The sequence below is a fragment of the Helianthus annuus genome, chromosome 4, assembly GCF_002127325.2.
Source record: "Helianthus annuus cultivar XRQ/B chromosome 4, HanXRQr2.0-SUNRISE, whole genome shotgun sequence".
Lineage (NCBI taxonomy): Eukaryota > Viridiplantae > Streptophyta > Magnoliopsida > Asterales > Asteraceae > Helianthus > Helianthus annuus.
In genome coordinates, this window is record NC_035436.2 from 169,573,784 (window position 1) to 169,595,403 (window position 21,620).

At 39.4% G+C, this 21,620-nt stretch overlaps 3 protein-coding genes across 3 annotated transcripts; 1 reads left to right on the forward strand and 2 right to left on the reverse strand.

Moving 5' to 3' along the window:
- Window positions 1-347: 347 nt before the first annotated feature.
- LOC110918072 lies at window positions 348-1,633 on the reverse strand. The gene is made up of 2 exons (XM_022162455.2): window positions 781-1,633; window positions 348-716 (listed from the first exon to the last, which is right to left on the reverse strand). Exons 1-2 carry the CDS (start codon window positions 1,364-1,366, stop codon window positions 484-486), a joined length of 819 nt encoding a protein of 272 aa, XP_022018147.2. The 5' UTR covers window positions 1,367-1,633; the 3' UTR covers window positions 348-483.
- Window positions 1,634-6,943: 5,310 nt separating this feature from the next.
- LOC110919028 lies at window positions 6,944-11,778 on the reverse strand. The gene is made up of 4 exons (XM_022163308.2): window positions 10,798-11,778; window positions 8,707-9,763; window positions 8,340-8,624; window positions 6,944-8,109 (listed from the first exon to the last, which is right to left on the reverse strand). The coding sequence occupies exons 1-4, from the start codon at window positions 11,395-11,397 to the stop codon at window positions 6,944-6,946; spliced, it is 3,108 nt and encodes a 1,035-aa protein (XP_022019000.2). The 5' UTR covers window positions 11,398-11,778.
- A 2,370-nt stretch (window positions 11,779-14,148) lies between these two features.
- LOC110919027 lies at window positions 14,149-17,329 on the forward strand. The gene is made up of 2 exons (XM_022163306.1): window positions 14,149-14,385; window positions 17,102-17,329. Exons 1-2 carry the CDS (start codon window positions 14,149-14,151, stop codon window positions 17,327-17,329), a joined length of 465 nt encoding a protein of 154 aa, XP_022018998.1.
- Window positions 17,330-21,620: the final 4,291 nt, after the last annotated feature.

The window sequence follows — 21,620 nt, forward strand, 5'->3', positions numbered from 1 at the left end:
ATTTTGACCCATTTGCAAGTCAAACTGTTAGTAGGTGCATAGTTTGCCAAATATGAAGCAAAGTGCAACTGCACTAGCAAGTGAACTTGCAGAAACAGCAGACCAAACTGTAAGCTGAATTTTGGCCAAATTTTGACCCATTTGCAGGCTGACCAAAATATACCAAACAGAAAGCATGGTCAAACTGCAACTGCACTTCCAAGTGCACTTGTAGAATCACCAAACCAAAAAGAAAGCATGGTCATCAATTTCTGAGTCAACCTATTAAAGTGAACACAATGACCATAATGGAATATGTACACCAATATGTGACTCAATCAACAATAGAAAAAGTCAAACAACACTGAAAAAGTCAAACAACGTAGAAAAGTCATAGATTGACTACTTAACTGGTCCCACATAACATTAGAGTCATACATAACATTGTCTACTTAATTAAGTCATACATAACAGTGCCACAAACACAAAAGATCACATATAACTTCAGCCTTGATTGGTCTTTCTCTTTCCCTTTTGACTTGACTTGTTGATTCCCTTTTGACTTGACTTGGTTCCCTTTTGAGTAGATTTTTGAGTTGCTTCTTTAGTGGACTGCTGGGTTGCCTCAAGAGTGGACTGCTGGGTTGCCTCATAAGTGGACTGCTGGGTTGCCTCTTGAGTGGACTGCTTTGTTGCCTTTTTAGTTGACTTCTTCTGTCTCTTTGGAGCAGAACCACCTGAGACACAAACTTTAAGCAATGTAATTAACAAAACAATAAACTTAAACTTAATCACATTTACCTTCAGTTGTTTTCTCCTTCTCAGTGCACTTTCTTTTGTTGTGACCTCTAGCCCCACAGTTACTACATTTCATTATAACCCCATGCTTTGTGAGTCTCCCAGGCCTTTTTGGATCTTCATGAGGATCCCTCTTCCTATTCTTCTTGGGCCTACCAGGAGCAGATTTGATTGGTGGTGGATCCATTGGCTGGTTGATCTTGGTCCAATACCTTTCACTAGGCAATGGAGGTATTGAGAACTCATAAGCCTTCATGTATGTATCTTTGTGATAACACACATCAACATAGTCTTCAGCATTCTTATGTAAAAAACCAGCAACAGCACATACATGTTTACAAGGATATCCTCTTAAATCCCATTTTCTACATGTGCAGCTTCTCTTTTCTAGATCCACAGAGACATCATCAAAATCCCTTACTTGGAAAACTTGATATGATGAGGGATACACCTCACATCTATAAGAAGCAGCTTTTGAAAATTCAAGTTTTTCCTGGATTTTAGGGCAAATGATAACATCTCTGGCAGCCATTTCTGTCCTTTTTGTCACTAACCTACTCATGACCTGAATCCTTATATCCTCTAACATATGAATTATGCATTAATGATAAAACCATTAAAGGTTTCTGCCATGTTGTTTACTATTACATCACACTTGGTGTGGGTGTTCAAATAGCACATGTTAAACCAGTTGGGATTCTGCTTCAGTAAGGCCTCTACAGCATCAGGATTGATTGCTTTCATGTCTTCAATTGCTTGTAGATAGTCACTTTCAGAGTAGGCCCTAGCTGATTTCCAAAACAACTCTTTCAGCTCCTCATCTTTGAATGACTTGTGCCAATTTGCATAGATGTGCCTTGCACAGTTCCTATGCTCTGCATAGGGCCACATCAGTGAAACAGCATTTAACAGACCCTGCCAAAGCATTTATACATAAGTAATGCATAACTAAATAACTGATTTAAGAAGACAGAATTGAGTGAAACCTTTTGCTGGTCAGAATTGAGTGTATCCCTCTACATGTTCAGACATAATTGGCCTATGTTGAACAAACACTTCAATGAACGGTTCACTCCAATTTTTAGCCTTAATTGCAAGTTCCAACACATCTTTATCATCACGAAACAGTTTAAAATCACCATTATCCGCATCCATCCCATACATATAAAAATCCCTGTTTTCATACTCGTTGGTTTCCATTACATAATCAACTAGCTCAAAGTATGCGATATGATCAAAATCCATTTGGATTAACTTAGAATTACCATCAATATACTGAGGTAGATCAAAAGAGAAATCAAGACAACCACCGTACCAAAGCATAACATCTATACGCTCCATAACTTAAATCAGTGTGTAAAATCACAATGCAATCAACCCTAACATAAATCTTACCTCTTGAGAGTCTGAATGTTGGCTGCAATCGTCGATTATCAAGGAACTAGGGTTTGATCGCCATCATCGACGTGAACTGAACTGGGTAAGTTGGAAATGCAACTGATTAGAGAGGGAAAGGGGGTATTTATTGAGGTTCATGTCCACGTGTGCTTCCAAGTCATCATTTAAATGCCACATAGGCTTCAAATACTAACTCAGTTAGTGTTTTTTTAACGAAGGGGTGATAGTGACACCAACTTGACCAGTAGGGAGTGGTGGGAGCCAACTTTAAAGTTGGGCATGCTATCGGCCAATTTTGGATAGTTGAGGGTGATACAGTCCATTTCCCCTTATGATTTAGGAGTAAAAAGTTATGAAACCGTCCTATGGTAACCATTGGCTTTTGGAATTCCCCATTAACCTTGGCGGGAAACGTAGTAGTCTGAATCGTCACACTGTGTATCCCATAAAATTGTTGTGTGGTGATTTTGCAAACAGAAGCTCAATCGGTAACCAAAGCATCAAAACGCAAAAAGGGGGTCGATATGATCAACAACTTGCCGGATCCAATTCTCTAGTTGATCCTTTCAGGTCTTCCAACTACCGAAGTAGCAGCTCGAACTAGCGTTTTGTCGACAAGATGGCGGTATTTGTGGACTTTAATTCCATCTCTAGACTTAGATTGTACTCGAAGAGTGTGCCTATTGGCACACTAAAGTGCCTATTGGCACACCAAACCCTAGCAAAAGTTAGGGTTTATCTACGCTGCGTATTGGTCAATACGCAGCCTATAAGGTTAACCCTAGACGCTGCGTATTGACCAATACGCAGCGTAGATAAACCATAGATCTCAGTGCCTGATTACCAATCATTGCACAGAAAACATGGTCCCTATACGCTGCGTATTGGTCAATACGCAGCGTATATAAAACTGAGGCACATTTGGGGTCATTTTGGTAGGTTTGAAGTGTCAAATTTTTGCCAGGTTTCTATACGCTGCGTATTGACCAATACGCAGCGTATATAAACTTGGTAAAATTTGACACTTCATACCTGGAAACATTTTGTGTCAATTCCTGAAACATAAGGGACCATTATTGTAAATCCTGGAAACATCAGGGACCATTTATCTAAATTATCAAACATCAGGGACCATTTTTGTAATTTCATGAAACTTCAGGAACCATTTTTATAAAAAATGAAACACCAGGGACCAAAGTGTAAATATATATAAAATCAGTATAAAAGGGGGTCTTCTTTAAAGAACCGGCCCTTAGCATGATTCGAACTCGTGACCTATCGTTTAGAACCGTAACGCCTTAACCAGTTTATCCTCCGTTCCGGAGCTGTTAGAACATGGAACTTAATTCTTATATGTAGTAACTGCTAATACGCTGCGTATTGCCCTATACGCAGCGTATACTGACACTTCGTATACGCTGCGTATTGATCAATACGCAACGTATAAAGCCTTCTGAACTTTAAATTCACACAGAACCTGTTATATTCCAGAGACACTCGTTAGGCCTGTACGCAGTTACTACATATAAGACGGACTTAGTTTCGACGCTCGTTAGGCCCGTACGCGCCTTACGGACGACGTCGACTAAATAATAAAAAAATATTAATTAGTCGACGCTCGTTAGGCCCGTACGCGCCTTACGGACGACGTCGACTAAATAATATTTTTTTTATTATTTAGTCGACGTCATCCGTAAGGCGCGTACGGGCCTAACGGGCAACGACGGACTTAGTTTCGACGCTCGTTAGGCCCGTACGCGCCTTACGGACGACGTCGACTAAATAATATTTTTTTATTATTTAGTCGACGTCGTCCGTAAGGCGCGTACGGGCCTAACGAGCGTCGAAACTAAGCCCGTCGTTAAACGGACTTAGTTTCGACGCTCGTTAGGCCCGTACGCGCCTTACGGATGACGTCGACTAAATAATAAAAAAAATATTATTTAGTCGACGTCGTCCGTAAGGCGCGTACGGGCCTAACGAGCGCCGAAACTAAGTCCGTCGTTAGGCGCGTACGGACTTAGTTTCGGCGCTCGTTAGGCCCGTACGCGCCTTACGGACGACGTCGACTAAATAATAAAAAAAATATTATTTAGTCGACGTCGTCCGTAAGGCGCGTACGGGCCTAACGGGCAACGACGGACTTAGTTTCGACGCTCGTTAGGCCCGTACGCGCCTTACGGACGACGTCGACTAAATTAGTCGACGTCGTCCGTAAGGCGCGTACGGGCCTAACGAGCGTCGAAACTAAGTCCGTCGTTGCCCGTTAGGCCCTTACGCGCCTTACGGATGACGTCGACTAAATAATAAAAAAAATATTTGACACTTCAAACCTGGAAACATTTGTGTCAATTTCTGAAACACAAGGGACCATTTTATTAAATCCTGGAAACACCAGGGACCATTTTTGTAAATTTATCAAACCTCAGGGACCAATTTTGTAAACACATAAAACCTCAGGGACCATTTTTGTAAATTTATCATCCGTAAGGCGCGTACGGGCCTAACGGGCAACGACGGACTTAGTTTCGACGCTCGTTAGGCCCGTACGCGCCTTACGGACGACGTCGACTAAATAATATTTTTTTTATTATTTAGTCGACGTCGTCCGTAAGGCGCGTACGGGCCTAACGAGCGTCGAAACTAAGTCCGTCGTTGCCCGTTAGGCCCGTACGCGCCTTACGGATGACGTCGACTAAATAATAAAAAAAATATTTGACACTTCAAACCTGGAAACATTTGTGTCAATTTCTGAAACACAAGGGACCATTTTATTAAATCCTGGAAACACCAGGGACCATTTTTGTAAATTTATCAAACCTCAGGGACCAATTTTATAAACACATCAAACCTCAGGGACCATTTTTGTAAATTTATCATCCGTAAGGCGCGTACGGGCCTAACGGGCAACGACGGACTTAGTTTCGACGCTCGTTAGGCCCGTACGCGCCTTACGGACGACGTCGACTAAATAATATTTTTTTTATTATTTAGTCGACGTCGTCCGTAAGGCGCGTACGGGCCTAACGAGCGTCGAAACTAAGTCCGTCGTTGCCCGTTAGGCCCGTACGCGCCTTACGGATGACGTCGACTAAATAATAAAAAAAATATTTGACACTTCAAACCTGGAAACATTTGTGTCAATTTCTGAAACACAAGGGACCATTTTATTAAATCCTGGAAACACCAGGGACCATTTTTGTAAATTTATCAAACCTCAGGGACCAATTTTGTAAACACATCAAACCTCAGGGACCATTTTTGTAAATTTATCATCCGTAAGGCGCGTACGGGCCTAACGGGCAACGACGGACTTAGTTTCGACGCTCGTTAGGCCCGTACGCGCCTTACGGACGACGTCGACTAAATAATATTTTTTTTTATTATTTAGTCGACGTCGTCCGTAAGGCGCGTACGGGCCTAAGGAGCGTCGAAACTAAGTCCCTCGTTGCCCGTTAGGCCCGTACGCGCCTTACGGATGATAAATTGACAAAAATGGTCCCTGAGGTTTGATGTGTTTACAAAATTGGTCCCTGAGGTTTGATAAATTTAAAAAAAATGGTCCCTGAGGTTTGATAAATTTACAAAAATGGTCACTGTAAACCCTAATCAAACAAATACCCCTAATTCACTGTAAACCCTTATCAAACAAATCAAACAAACACCCCTAATTCACTGTAAACCCTAATCAAACAAATCAAACAAACACCCCTAATTCACTGTAAACCCTAATTTACCTATGATACAGCCCTAATTTACGGATAAAATACTAAAAAAATCAAAATTACTTAAATAGGTTGAGTATATACCTCGTTTATACTTCGAATTCGCGTGTATACGGTCGGAAATACGTAGTCGCCTTCGTAGGGGTTCGTAGAGGTTTTGTGTGTAATTTGGGGAAGAACATACGCTGCGTAGGGGTTTTCCTGATTTATATCAGAACCTATACGCATCGTAGAGATCAATACGAAGCGTATGCAAAAGTCTGAAATTACCATTTCGCCCTTCTATCAGTGCTATACGGGGCTTAATATAAGGGCAAAAAGGTCATTGTCCACTTCTATATACGCTTCGTATTGAGCTCTACGATACGTATATAAGAGGTCATCACAATGACCTTTATACCCTTATGTTTAGCCTATACGAAGCATGTGTAGAAGGGTATAAAGGTCATTATAATGACAATTATATACGCATCGTAGAGATCCATACGAAGCGTATATAAAGGTCCGAAAATGACCTTTTTGCCCTTATATTTAGCCCCGTATAGCCCTAACAGAAGGGCAAAATCGTAATTTAACATATTTATATTTTCAAACTTCAATTTGGGGGGAAAATTGTCCGCCTTTGACATACGATGCGTATTGATCAATACGCTGCCTTGTTTTGTCTCATTTTACCTTTTTACCCTTGTTCTGAGGCTAAAGGAAGCCAAAAGAGGGGCTTTATTGTCATTTGTTTAACATACGATGCGTAGGGATCCCTACGCACCTTATAAGACCTTTTTTTTTCTTGGTTTGTATTTAGAGAAACTAAAAATAATCCAAAAATTATGTTTATAAAAATTTGAATTATAAATTATAAATTATAAATTATAAATTATAAATTATAAATTATAAATTATAAATTATAAATTATAAATTATAAATTATAAATTATAAACTATAAATGAATTAAAAATGATATTATTTGAATTATAAAAATTAAAAATGATAAAAACTTTATAAATTAAAAAAATTCTACAATTTACAAAAATACAAGTTTCCGCTTAATCTTCGATAACATTTAAACTCGGTTCTCTGTCTTTGTCTCGGTCTGATTTAGGATGCATTAACTCGTAGTAGTGCTCTAACCGCGGTGTATACATTTCTTCCCACCGTTTCGCAGCTATTGATCGATGTGCCGACCACAGCGGGTTCACTAAAGGCATGGGGTAGTCTCCTTCCAACTTAGCATGTATGAAGTGTCCCCCGTGAACATGTATAAGCGTTATCGCTTGAGGTCGTGGATCTAGTGGGGCATCCGTTAATGGGAAGATGGTAGAGCTCCATTCAATGCTTAGCACGTGGAGGACAATATTATACCTTTGCGCTATGAGAAGCCCTACCTGGGGCATTTCCATCCAGTGACTTTGATCGCACCCTTTCACTGAATGCCATTCGATGCTCTTACGTATTCGTTTAAAGTCTCCTTCGTTATATGTTTCGAATACATGCTTCCAACGCGGTTTGTTATGGTCAATCTCCAGTAGTAAATCTCTTCGAATATTGGGCCATGCGTGTTCCGTAAAACCTAACCCGACAGCCACAGACCTGTACCCACAATGACCGTCTGGGGTCACATCTTGTATACGCGATATGTAAGAGCGAAACTCTGATGGAATTTGATTCTTAAACCTCTTAATGCATAACAAGTGCTCGTCCCCCTTTATTAATGGAAAAACCTTATCATCCCTCGTCTCCTTCTTTTTAGAACTTGTTGAACTGTTTGGTTGCATTTTAGGTTTTTCAGACTTCACAAACGAACCAGTTCCACGAGAGCCCTCTGACGGTACGTATGAGCTGTGTCGGGGTAAATCGTACCTATGCTTGGGGGAAGCGGTAATTACGTTGCTGTCCTCGCCACAGGAGCTGTATCTCGCAGCTTGGTCTAACCTCGCAGCTTCATCTAGCCTTTCTTGTACTTTCTTTGATGTAGGCCGACCGCGAGTGTTTTGCTGGACGATCGGTGGTTTCTTGGTTGACGATTTCGGGGTGAAAACCGCTTTTATCTTTGAAAGCATACTCTTTTGCTGAACGGGGGACTGCGCCTCTAAATGTTGCTGCACATTATTGAGCTCTGCTACAATATCGACCTCCTCGTCTACCAGTTTACAAGGGAGCAAGTCAAGCTTACGCCAGAATACATCTATCTCGTCGAGTTGTATTATACGCCCTGCACAGTTAAGTTAATACGGTGTGAGAAACAGCTAAATCGTACAAAATAACAAAAGGTTTGTGGTTTTAATATTTTTTACCTGTACGTGTGTAGTTTTCCAGCCTACAAGCACACGACAATCCTTTGCTAAGCCACATATGGCAACCACATGATGCGTTAAGTTTCCGCAACACGTCCATCTTCCTCAGTAGCTCTTTTTCCAGCAAATCAAGTGCTTCATGGGAAACCTTTCCACGTAGGTTGTCCAACATTCGGTGTCTGTGGTGGTTCATCGATGCTCTCAGTGAAACTTTTTTGTATTTCATCGTACTGAGTTTCAACTATATCAATGATGCATCTTGCTATTCGCTCCAATGAACTCCCGCGCGTAATGTATCTTTTTAAATTTGCGTGCTGGCTCTCAACTCTGTTGGTGGTGCGCTGACCAAAGTTGCGACACTTATCGGTCCACGCATAAACGAACATTTCTTTATAGTCTTTGTGCCAGTTTTCGTAGACGTAATCATAGACACCTGTAAAAATAAAATAATGAAATGTAAAAGCGTGTGTGAAATATAATAGATTGGGTGAGTCGTTTGTTGAAGGAACACTTACTTTCTCGGTTGGCAACCACGAGTCGGTTATACATTTTCTCCAAGTTGTACTTGTACATGGGCTCTGATGAAGATTCGCACAATGTCCGCCAGTACGACATAAATTTCCCCCAATCTTCTTTATCGAACCCTGACTTGCACTTTCTAGCTATATTTTGTTGGATGTAAAAGTGGCATAGAAGCCTTTTTGCGTTCGGGAATACTTTAGAACACGCGTTTATTAGGGCAAGCTCCCTATCCGTGACTATCACACGCGGCATCATACATTCATGCAATATTGACTTGATCCGCTCAAGCACCCACACGTAGTTACCCCTTCGTTCTTTACAAATAACGGCATGTGCGATACAAAAAGACTTCCCAGTCGACGTCATACCCACAACCTGGACAAATGGCATGTTGTAGAGGTTTGTTTTGTAGGTCGCGTCGATCAACATCACGTGCGGGAATGCACGCCACATAGTGATTGAATAAGGATGAACAAAGAAAATCTCTGTTACGACATCTGTTTTGGGATCTTGTCGGGTGTCGTAAATGAATCGGCGGTCATGCAGCAGGCTTTCCAGTGCCTGAATAGGATTCTTTCCGTCCATTATTGTCGCTCTAATTTTTTGTACCGCATTTTGCACGTCTTTCTGAACGTGCAGGCTGTCGGGGAACTGCTTTCTTAGGGTTTGAAATATGATACGTGGCTCCATGTTTTGAGCAGTTAGCTGCTCCACTAGCTTGTATTCGGCTTTAGTAAATCTTCGCACAAAAGCGTGGCCCAACAGACTCGTCGTAGGTTCGTGGTTATGGTTCGCACAGTCCACTTTTAACTCCCACGTGTCGTTCGTCACGTCCCGGATGGCGAGTAATGAAAATGGGCAGCCGATTTTTTTGCTACCAGCTTTCCTAACTGTTGCTTTACTACGGTGTTCACCACTACGGTCGCACACAAGCCATACCATCCCAGTAGTACCGCCAATATTTTTTGATCGGCGGGTAACAATTACGTAACCATTATCCTTTCCCGTTTCTTGTACCCAATTCTTCAAATCAGTTAGAGACATGAAACGCTAAAAAAAGTTACGTTAATAATAATATAATCGAAACTTCAGGGACCATTTGTGTCAAAAAGACATTAATAATAATAATAATATAATCGAAACTCATACTTCAGGTACTAATATGGTTATTATTGAAACTATTTTAACAGAATGATTTAACAAGGTTAACTTTCATATAAAGATTTCATCTTTAAACACTAACTCAGTTAGCATACTTAACTGAACAGTATAGGGACCATTTGTGTCAATTTTTGAAACTTCAGAGACTATTTTTGTCAATTTTCGAAACTTCAGGGACCATTTTTGTCAATTTTCGAAAGTTCAGGGACCATTTTTGTCAATTTTCAAAAGTTCAGGGACCATTTTTGCAATTTTTGAAAGTTCAGGGACCATTTTTGTCAATTTTCGAAAGTTCAGGGACCATTTTTGTCAATTTTCGAAACTTCAGGGACCATTTTTGTCAATTTTCAAAACTTTAGGGACTGTTTTGTCAATTTTTGAAACTTCAGGGACTATTTTCGTAAAATTTGAAACTTCAGGGACTTTTTATTGTTTTTGGCACTTAACTGGACTAACTGAGTTCTCTAACTCAGTTAGTGGTCCCTTGTATTAAATGCTAACCTAGTTAGGATATAACTATGATTTAACTAACTAAGTTAGGTTTAAACTAACCATTTTGTTAATTAGACTAACTAGATTATTATTATAAAAAGAATACAATTTTTAATAATAATAATAATTATAATTATAATATTTTTAACAACAACAACAACAATAATAATAATAATAATAATAATAATAATAATAATAATAATAATAATAATAATAATAATAATAATAATAATAATAATAATAATAATAATAATAATTACAATTATAATTATAATTAAAGTATTTTAACAATAATAACAATAACAATAATTATTATAATTATATTATTTTTAACAATAATAATAATAATAATAATAATAATAATAATAATAATAATAATAATAACAATTATAATTATAATAATAATAACAATAATTATTTTAATGTGATACCTCATTTACTTGAAATGGATTGCCCGGGGTAGATGGTTCATAAAGTGATGTGTTACGGGACTCATAACCATATCCACCATGTTCTTCGTATCCACCGTATCCAACTTCATCCCTAGATCTATCGTATACACTGTAACCACCTTCACCCCCGTATCCACTGTAACCACCGTCACCCCCATATCTATCGTATCCACCGTAGCCCCCATATCCACTGTAACCACCTTCACCCCCGTATCCACCATCACCACCGTATCCACTGTAACTTCCGTATCCACCTTCATCCCCGTATACCCCATAACCCGGATACGATTGCTGCGACGGGTAATATGGTTCATCAACAGGTGCATTCTCAACACCGTATCCACTTTGTTGCACGTACGGAGATTCATACCCGTATCCGTAATCTGGACACACTTGATGCGCCGGGTAATTTGGTTCATCAACAGGTGGAGTGGGAGTCTTGTTCAAGTCTGGCAACTGTGTTTCTTGATTAACAGGGACTCCAGACACAACCTCCTCCTCCTCATTGGCAGCATTTGATCCCCATGTGTCGTTAGAATAACGATTACCGAAATAATTATCCTTCCAAAATGATGACATTTTAACAAGGTTGAACCAAAAACTAACAATTTACTGAAGAAGAAGATGAAAAGGAAAGCAAAGTATATGTCGGGTGATGGGTAACAGATATGAATGGAGGGATAAATAGACTTTCATCTGGCATGTCAATACGCAGCGTATTGATCCCTACTCACCGTATTACTTTATTCACGTGCCCTGGACAACATCGTATCAGGTCAAATCAGTCTATCAATACGGTGCGTATTGATCAATACGCACCCTATGTAAGACTGATTTGACATGGTACTAGGTTTGACTGTCTGGTCGTGCACCTACCACTTATATACGCTGCGTATTGACCAATACGCAGCGTATTCAGGTAACCCTATACGCTGCGTATTGACCAATACGCAGCGTATGCAAACCCTAATTGTGCAGATAGCCTGACTTGGTGTGCAGATAGTGAGAGCCGTACTCGAAAACCAACAAATTTCAACGAGAATAAATTCAAAGAGTTTGTGAATCGGGTTTTAGCAAACAAAACCCAAGATTTGGTGAGCTTTCGTTTACGTTGTGACGATTACTACGATACGTCGACGGTATGGCGATGGATTCACGCCGCTGTTATGCGAAAAGTCAAATTACTTGATTTGTCTTTTTACTCTAGCGTTGAGGATGAGGTTATTGCGTTGCCCCATAGTCTGGTAACAACATGCAATACATTGGAGGTATTAAGGTTGTCTTTGTTTACATATGTTGTCACTGGTTTTCCGGCACTTAGGGTTCTTCAGCTTGACGTTATTGGACCGTGATTCAGTACAACAGTTTCTCAAAATCTGCCCGTTGCTTGAGGATTTGAGTTTTATTAATTGCGTAATTTACTCATTTCATGGTCTTTGTATTTCATTTTTTTATGAACGGCAAATTTGGATCCTTGACGGACCATTGGAGTATCATCGTGCCAACAACGGAATCACCCGATCATATCCATCTTCACTAGGCATAATGCCTATACGGAAATTCAGGAGCTCCGCTTGTGTAAATCGAACCCAGGACCTATTGGTCCCAAAGTCTTATCCCACCCCCAAGATGCCACTAGTCTATAAAGCCATGGGCGGTCTTTGTATTTCATGCCTAAATCTCAAGACTCTGAGGATAGAAAACACGAGCATCTGTGGCAGCCTTCAGATTTGCTGCCCGAAATTGGTGTTTTTGGAGTATGCAGGTTGCATGGCGAATAAGTTTTTGTTTGAAAACTTAGAGTCCTTGAAGAAAGCTGTGATTTACCCTGTCAACATGGCACAGACAGGATTATCATTTGGTGACACCATGTGTCAGTTGTGTAAGTCCGGCTAGGAGGATCTAGTCGCCTAATCCTTGTGTACAAACCAACCCGGTTGTGCGGAATCCAACCGGAAAGGCAAACCGAGATAGAACACGCAAATACACGACACGCAATATTCACCGATTAACACCTCTGTATTAATACGTATGAAAGATTCTGTTACAAGCTCAATGTTTACAAATATACTCTGTAAACTCTCTCACAGTGTGTGTGTGTTCTATTATGTTCTCTATGTTCTAAGACTACTGACAGTCTATTTATACACACAGACACAACGAAACAGAACAGACTCGGCGAATCACAAATCAGCTCGACGAAACAAGCCTAATATTGACGAAATTAGATCATGTTTGACGAAACAAAGTTGTTTCGTCAAGATCCCTTATGTTTCGCCAACAATGGGCTTGGGCCCAATTGATGATTCGTCCAACAGATTAGCCCAGCCTTGTTTCCTTTTGATTTGCTGATGGTTGAAGTTTAGTCAAAGTCTTGACATCATCATGACATCATCATGATGATGTCATGATGATGTGTCAAGCGGGAAGCGTTCTCGGCTCTCCGTGCTTCGCGTGTCGAACTCTGGGGCGCACGACGGAGGAATGTCGTGACATCGGGCTTGAGCCGAACCTAACCGAGTCGAAACCAAGTTGAACCGAATCGAGTCGAACCGAACCGAGTCGCGACCACATAATATGTATCAACAAGTTGTTTGCAGGAGTATCTCATGTGGAATCTGTCTCTCAGCCTTTTATTCATTCAGGTAGATGTGCATTAATTGTTTTTCTTCATCTATACGAAAGGCAAGGTTCTGTAACAACTTGCTAATTTTGTGGACTAAAACTTACAGCATCAGTAAACTTTGTTATAGGTATAAACATGCTCGTTGAATAATACAATTTCTAATTCAGTTTCAAAAGAAGTCACTTGATGGATATATTTGAAATGAAAATGTAGAGGGTACAAAGTGCCAAGTAGTTGAATTTAATGTTTGTTGGCTACTAGCTACTTTTTGGGGTTTATTCTGCTCTACGTTATGCTTCGGCTTGTAGATCATTGATTTATATCTCATTCACACTATTTGCGTACCTTCATGCCTATTTATTATGTTTCCAAAACTTTGCTTTGCTATCTTTATCATAGGCCATTAGTGCTGCACGTGATTCAAATGAAGATTTTCCGGCATCTCCTCCCAATCTGAAGACATTAGAGATATCCACAACAACTGACAACTACACTATGAGTGTAGTCATTTGGATCCTTAGATGTTCACCCAATCTGGAATCTCTCCATTTGAGGTTTCGAAAGGTACACATATATAATATCATATACAATTGTGTGAGAAAGAAAGAGACTTGCACACTCACCAATCTCTCAGACAAGCTTTAGACAATGGAATATTGGTACTTATACCGAAAGGTTTGGTTATGGTGGTTCGAATGAAAACTATGTCTTGTGTCTACCTTCATGTTTTTTGCCCAAAACTGGTGTTTTTGGAGTATGCAGGTCACTCGGCGGATGAACTTTTAATTGAAAACCTAGACTCCTTGAAAAAAGCTGTGATTTACCCTGATAGTAGGGCACATAAAGAGATAACATTTGAATCATATGGTGCCAACACATGTCAGTTGTTTGCAGGAGTTTCTCATGTGGAATCTTTGTCTCTCAACCTTTTTTTCATTCAGGTAGATATATATATTCTTTTTATGTGAGTTGTTTTCGTTATCTATATGCAATAAGCAAGGTTTCTTAAGAACATGTCAGCTTCAGGATCTTAAATTACTTTTTTTGAACGGCCACAATAGATTAAAAACTTACATAAACCATGACCGGCCCGGCAAATTAAACAAAACACCACAGAGGACCAGTGAATAGTGTTGCATTAATCGGGTTCGTTTACGGATCCTTTGGATAAGTTATCAATATGATGTTTGTTTTGACGGGTACTTAGTAGTACGTGGGAACTGAAAGTTGCATGGAGGAGAATATTTGAATTTTTTGCATAACTAGGTGACCTGAAGAAACAAAAAGTGCTTCTTGGTGGCTTTTGGATATGAGAGTACTTATAGGTAAGTCACTGTTTGAAAGAATGATGTTTAGCACAACCACCTTCAAAAAGTGCAAGAACCTGTCAATATTAATCTGCAACATTCCCTTTGTCCCTGAACATCGCTGTTTCATATCCATACTTTCAGAAGGTCACTGATGCATTTTAATACATTAATCAATGTCGCTGTTTCGAATTAATACCTTGCCGAATGTCGCTGATTCATATCTATAAGTTATTTAAAGTCGCTGATTAGGTCCCATATGTAAATAAAAGTCGCTGTTTCGTTACAACATGTTCATAAATGTCGCTGATTTATGTAAATAAAATATGTTAATAAATATCGCTGTTTTGTTATATTGCATATTAAAGTTCGTTGATGTGTTTCCATATGTTCTAAAATGTCGCTTGTTGATATATATACATTACAACAACTTCGCTTTCTGATAATAAAATGCCGTTTTAAGTCGACGGGAGAAGTTAATATAAAGTCTCTTGTAGGCTTTAAAGCCATGTGAACCCACGTGATGTTTTGAGAGAGGTGTTAGTATTTACAATATTCGAATTAATAGTATGTAGACATTTTGCTAAATATTTTGCAGGAATACCTCACATGATAGCAAAAACCGGATCGTTTTGTTTCAACACAATGTTTTTCTTAGCTTTAAAATTGCGGGTACCTATTGGTGACCGTACCTGGGAGAGCAACTATATGACATGTCCTTTTATCTTTAGGTGGTTCTAGGGGTGTAAACAAGCCTAGAGGCTCCAGAGCTACTCGTTATCGACTCGGTTAAAAGCTCGCACGAGCCGAGCTTTATCGAGCCTGAGCTCAAGCCTGTAATAGAGCTTGTTCAGTTATCGAGCCCGAGCTCGAGCTTGAAATAGAAGCTCGTTTAGGCTCGTGAGCCTAAACGAGCCCAAACAATATTTTACCTTTTTATATGTAATATAATAATAATGATGATAACATTGGCGAGCGGAGCTTTGGCTTGTTTAAGTGATATTAAAGCGAGCTCAAGCCGAGCTTTTAGCATGTTTGAGGTTGTTCATAAAATAGCTCGAACCGAGCTCGAGCTTTGTGTTTAACTCGCGAGCTGAGGTCGAGCTCAAATAAGCAGGCTCGAACCGAGCCGAGCTCGAGCTTCATAAAAACATGACGAGCCCGAGCCCGACTGGGCTCGGCTCGGCTCGTTTACAGCCCTAGGTGGTTTGGATCACAGCAGAATTTCCTGCAAGTTGTGTAGTATTTCGAACATATTGAAAGAAAACAGCGCCGTTGATATAATTATCAGTTTCAATTAGCGACATTCTCTAAGTTTCTTTTTCAATCAGCGACATTCGGCAAAGTATTTATTCAAAATAGTGACATTCTGCAATGTATTTACATGAATCAGCAACATTCTCTAATGTATCTCTTTCAATCAGCGGCATTGATTAATGTATTAAATGCATCAGCGACATTCTGAAAGTATGGATATGAAACAGCGATGTTCAGGTACAAAGGGAATGTTGCAGGATATTGACAGTTTCTTGCACTTTTTGTAGGTGGTTGTGCTAAACATCATTCTTTCAAACAGCGACTTACCTATAAGTACTCTCACATTCAAAAGCCACCTAGAAGCACTCTTTGTTTCTTCAGGTCACCTAGTTATGCAAAAAATTCAGAATATCATGTTGCACCTGCTCGTGTGAGTTGGGCATCGTTGGAGTAGCTCTAAAATTCAGCAACTAGTCGGTTTATTTAGCATGTTTTTTTGTATTTAATATAAACAGGAGTAGCATTAGCATTTATTACGTACCCATCTTTCAATTCGAATATAGAAGCTTTCTCCGTTTGCATATTCACGTATACATATTTCATATTTTGTGAGTGTATTGAGTGTGACTTGAGTGCGGTCTGAACCAACGAATAGAAGACTATGCAACTTAAGATTAGAACATTAGCTGTAAGATATAAAATTAGTATTTTAGTAATATCTACAAAACTATAACTTGCCACCAGATTTTGAATTCTAATTTTGTTACCAAACTACGAGATGCTTATACTTGTTTTCTCATGTTTGAGTAATTGCCTTATATACATTTTTGATACATGTCCTTGACTATTAACGATTAAAGTAATGCAATTACTTATTTAGTATATACTTGATGGAGATATCTGAAAGTACTTTGTGCAGAATCCTTAATGTCTGATATTTAATCAGGTCGATGTTATTCTTCAGCTTGTAGATCATTGGTTTTCATCAAATCTATATCAGCTTGCCTACATGCCTATCTATTGTATTTCCAACCTACAGTTACACACCAACAATAATTATTTCTGAACTTTATTTCTACTGTCATTATCATAGGCCATTAGTACTGCACGTGATCCTAATGGAGTTTTCGCGAAGTCTCTTCCCAATCTGAAGACGTTAGAGATATCCACAACAATTGATGACTACACCATGAATGTAGTCATCCGGATCCTCAGATGTTCTCCCATTCTGGAGTCTTTCCATTTGATTATTGAAGAGGTACAATTTTTTTTTCTCATCCCATTCCTATATAATAATACTATTTGTGTATCATTACGGTGATGCATACAATCACACATTGCCAGGGTACTACGTATTTCTGATTTTTGGCATAGATATGTTAGCTTTTTTGGCCTTTTTATTAGATTTCGTAAATAGTTAATACGTTAAACAGGATAACAAAAGTTATCATGAGATAGTGATCTAATTCTCTAAATAAATCATGTAGGTGAAAGTGTTCATGGTTTGTAATTCTGTATCTCTGACTATTATGATGAGAAACCCTTTAAATAGGGAGAGATACAAAGATTAACCCTATCTCTAATAAAGAATTACAATCCCATAATAATACAAATACATCAATAATATAAATAACTATGGACACCATAAATATAAACATAAATATCGGCTAAGACTCCCCCGCAGTCTGAGCGGGCGTAGGACAAACGCTCAGGCTGGAACGAAAAGACAGGAACAGCTCACGAGGAAGTCCCTTTGTGAAGATGTCGGCATACTGGAGAGACGTTGGGACATGAAGAACTCGAATGTCCCCAACTCGAACCTTTTCCCTGACAAAGTGATTATCGATTTTAATATGTTTCGTTCTGTGGTGCTGGACCGGATTGTCTTATAAATACACAGCAGAGACATTGTCACAGTATACAATCGAAGCACTACGTAAAGGCAAATGTAATTCCAAAAGCAGGTTACGAAACCAAGTAGCTTCGGCTACCGCATTTGCTACGCCTCGATATTCCGCCTCAGCACTAGATCGTGATACAGTAGGCTGGCGCTTGGAGGACCAAGAAATCAAATTATCTCCGAGAAAAACACAATAACCGCTGGTGGATCGACGGGAGTCAGGACATCCCCCCCAATCGGCATCAGAATATGCTACCAAAGAATGATTATTAGAGCGGATGATACGAATACCATAATCGAGAGTGCCCTGTATGTACCTTAAGATACGCTTCATGAAGGCAAAATGAGGGTCATGTGGTTCGTGCATAAAGAGACAGACCTGTTGCAGAGGGCCTAAATGATGTAGAGGGCCTAAATCTGTCATGGCAAACTCTCGAGAGAGTTTGTTGATAATGTCCTGTAATAACTCATTTGAAGAAGCCGTTAAAATAATATCATCGACGTACAACAATAGATACGCGGTTTGAGAACCTCGTGTGTAGATGAACAATGAATTGTCGCACTTGCTGTTACTAAAACCATGAGACATAATATACGTGGCAAAGCGGGTATACCACGCGCGTGGTGCCTGTTTCAGACCCTAAAGCGACCTCTTGTAGGTCCCTTTTCTCGGAGGATCGAGAACAAACCTAAACCTTGTTATACTAACCCACTAGCAAGTGCGGAATCCAAGCTAGCGAGCAAACCGGGATGAAGCAAGAACAAACACAAACACACAAGACTTCAACGATTAACACCACTTGTATTAATGCGTAGAAAGTTTCTGGTTACAAGCACAATGTTTACAATCAGTTTGCAAACCCTCAAAGTGTGTGTGTGTGTGTTTCGGACAGAATGCTCTCAACTCTCTATCTCTTGTCTGTGTGCATCTGAATGAAACACAACACACTGCATGGGTATTTATACCCAGCCCAAGATGTCTGGTCCGAAGGATCCGATAGATGGTCCGAAGGATCATCTATCGAGTACACTTCATTCGAAAGATAAGCATTGACCTCGAAGGATGATCCTTCGAGATCTAACATTCGAAGCATATCTTTCGAGCACCTCGAAGGATCAACAGTATCCTTCGAGGCTATCCTTCGATACAGACAAACATCTTTCAATATTTACCAACTGTTTGGCCAAGTCAAACTAGGAGGATAGTTGACTTGGTCAAACTTACAAGTCTAACTTGGACATCGTTTACATATAGACCGAATACAGACAAAGTACAGACACAAGTGCACCAACAAACTCCCCCTTGGCTGTAGCTTTGTCTTTATCTTCTATAGTTGTAGACTCGTCTCGAACTTCGACGGTCTTTGGTCTTCGAGTTACCAAAACTCTGATGTCCTTTCAAGTCTTCAATGTCGGAGGATCTTCAAAGTCTTCACGTCTTGAAAGCAGAGAGTGTATCAACAAACTACCCGTATCATGTAGGAAGTGTGTTGACAAACTCCCCCTTAACATAAGCTCCCCCTTTAGTTATGCTCGTGAAATACTTTAACTTTATGAAGTGAGATCCTTGTGGTGTTGATGATGGCCAGCGGCAACTCGATCATCTTCATCTTTTGAGCGCCTTCTCGTCGTGTCTTCATTCCAGAGCTTATCATCTACCATGTTCTCCTAGCCTTTAGAATCTGCACATGCAAGAAATCTAAACGCGTAATGAGAACAACTGCTTGGAATATAGTATAAACAAATGACACACGAATGACCATGTCACAATCAAACACCGTCCGACAGTTTGAAAGTTTAATAAATTTGTCAATTTTAGTTTAACTTTCAAAACTTGCAAATTTCGACCGTTTATGAAGATTTAGTCAATTCGGTTTTCGTTCAGGTTTCAGGTAACGAAGACTCGAGCTCCAACATCGTACGATCGAAAATAAAGTAGAAAGAAAATCTTTTTGGCTTTTATAAAGTTTATATTAAAACACGTATTTTAGGCGTGTTTTTGAAATTAAAAGACAACAATTTTAGAATCCTTTGAGTGTTATCAAACGACATCACCGCTAATGTCGTGCTGATATGCACCAAACGACGAAACTGTTTAAAAGAAAAACAAAAAAAGTTAAGCAGTAAATAAATATATACAAACATTCTTTTTGCGAGTTTCGAGGGTAAGAGAATCATATCAGTGTACGGTCATGCCAAAACACTCTTGTTGTTCAGTTAGTTAACATTAAGATAAGCATCCTATAACAATTATCGGTATTGTTGTCCACTTAAGCTCAACTTATCAGATGTAATCATGGCGAGGGGATACGTTAAGGTATGATTTATACTTACCGACCGGTGTTCATCCACATCACGACACATTCCCGTATCAAGGTATGCACGAGGGTTCATCTTACCGGTGAGTATACCGATTATCATCTGTTTGACCGTATAAATTGTGAGATACTCACTTATTTTGATTTGAAAACAAGCCCTATGTGATATAATCACTTATTGATGAGGAACTTGATTTTCATATGCATGAGGGCACAGGTGCAAGTCCGTGAACAGGTCAGTACTTCCGTACAGCAGAGAGACGAACTTGACACCCGGATAAAATGTGATATTTTATCACTTATTTGTTTTGGACATGTGATTGTTTATCACTTATTGAGGTCGAATGCAGTATGAATATGTACACGTATGTATAGTATCATGGAAGATCTAGACTTGCGTCCCCGTTATTTTTCGGTAAAAGATACAACCATGATACCCAGATGATAAGCAGCATAAAGACCGAATATCTCAGAACCTCGGCAATCTATCAAACGAAATTTCGGTACTAAGACCATATGCCAATGAATGGTTCCCACCTGGTCTTCAGTCGATTAAGATTTATATCACCCTGCACACTTTAAAATGATTGTGAGCCTACCGATACATCTTATATAGAGCTGCTTATCGTTTTGCATTTAAGGTTTAAAGAGGTTTGGATAGACCACTGATGTACTATCATTTTCTCTTTTGCTCGCCAGGAAACTCATTTTTGTTTTTCTATTGTTTTTGTGTTTTTGAAATTTTTCGATGTTTTTGGATTTTCAGATTTTTGGATTTACTCCCCCTAAAATCAATAAACTAAGAGAAATTTAAAACACACAAAGATATTTACAAAAATGATTTTCCGATGTTGGTTTTACTCTTGCTTGACCTTATTGCCGTTTACCAATAATAAAAAGTCAAATCTTGATTTGTCAAAAGCTTTGGTAAATAAGTCGGCACGTTGGTCATCGGTGTGGACCTTAACAACATCGATTAGCCTTTTCTCAAAGCAATCACGTATGAAGTGATATTTGATTTCGATGTGTTTGGTCTTTGAATGCTGCACAGGATTTCTAGTGATATCTAAAGCAGCAGAATTATCAACGTAAATAGGAGTAGTTAGGAATTCAAAACCGTAGTCCCGCATTTGTTGTTGAATCCAAAGAACTTGGGAGCAACAACTTGAGGCAGCAATGTATTCAGCTTCGCATGTTGATGTAGCGACACACGTCTGCTTCTTGCACTGCCATGTGACTAGGCGATTTCCTAAGAACTGACATCCAGCCGTTGTGGATTTACCGTCGATTTTGCATCCGCCAAAATCAGAATCACTGAAAGCTACCAATTCAAAGTTATTATCCCTAGGGTACCACAGACCGGTGTCAGGGTACGCCTTCAAATAACGAAAAAT

Excerpts from the sequence above, each read along its gene's own strand:
- LOC110919027 (XM_022163306.1), top strand. The coding sequence starts at position 14,149 with ATGTCTTGTGTCTACCTTCATGTTTTTTGCCCAAAACTGGTGTTTTTG. Across the intron at positions 14,386-17,101 it reads TCAACCTTTTTTTCATTCAG|GCCATTAGTACTGCACGTGA; the intron begins GTAGATATATAT and ends TCATTATCATAG.
- LOC110918072 (XM_022162455.2), bottom strand. The coding sequence starts at position 1,366 with ATGTTAGAGGATATAAGGATTCAGGTCATGAGTAGGTTAGTGACAAAA. Across the intron at positions 717-780 it reads GAAGGAGAAAACAACTGAAG|GTGGTTCTGCTCCAAAGAGA; the intron begins GTAAATGTGATT and ends TTTGTGTCTCAG.
- LOC110919028 (XM_022163308.2), bottom strand. The coding sequence starts at position 11,397 with ATGTCATCATTTTGGAAGGATAATTATTTCGGTAATCGTTATTCTAAC. Across the intron at positions 9,764-10,797 it reads ATCCATTTCAAGTAAATGAG|CGTTTCATGTCTCTAACTGA; the intron begins GTATCACATTAA and ends AACTTTTTTTAG. Across the intron at positions 8,110-8,339 it reads TGGACAACCTACGTGGAAAG|GGCGTATAATACAACTCGAC; the intron begins GTTTCCCATGAA and ends TTAACTGTGCAG.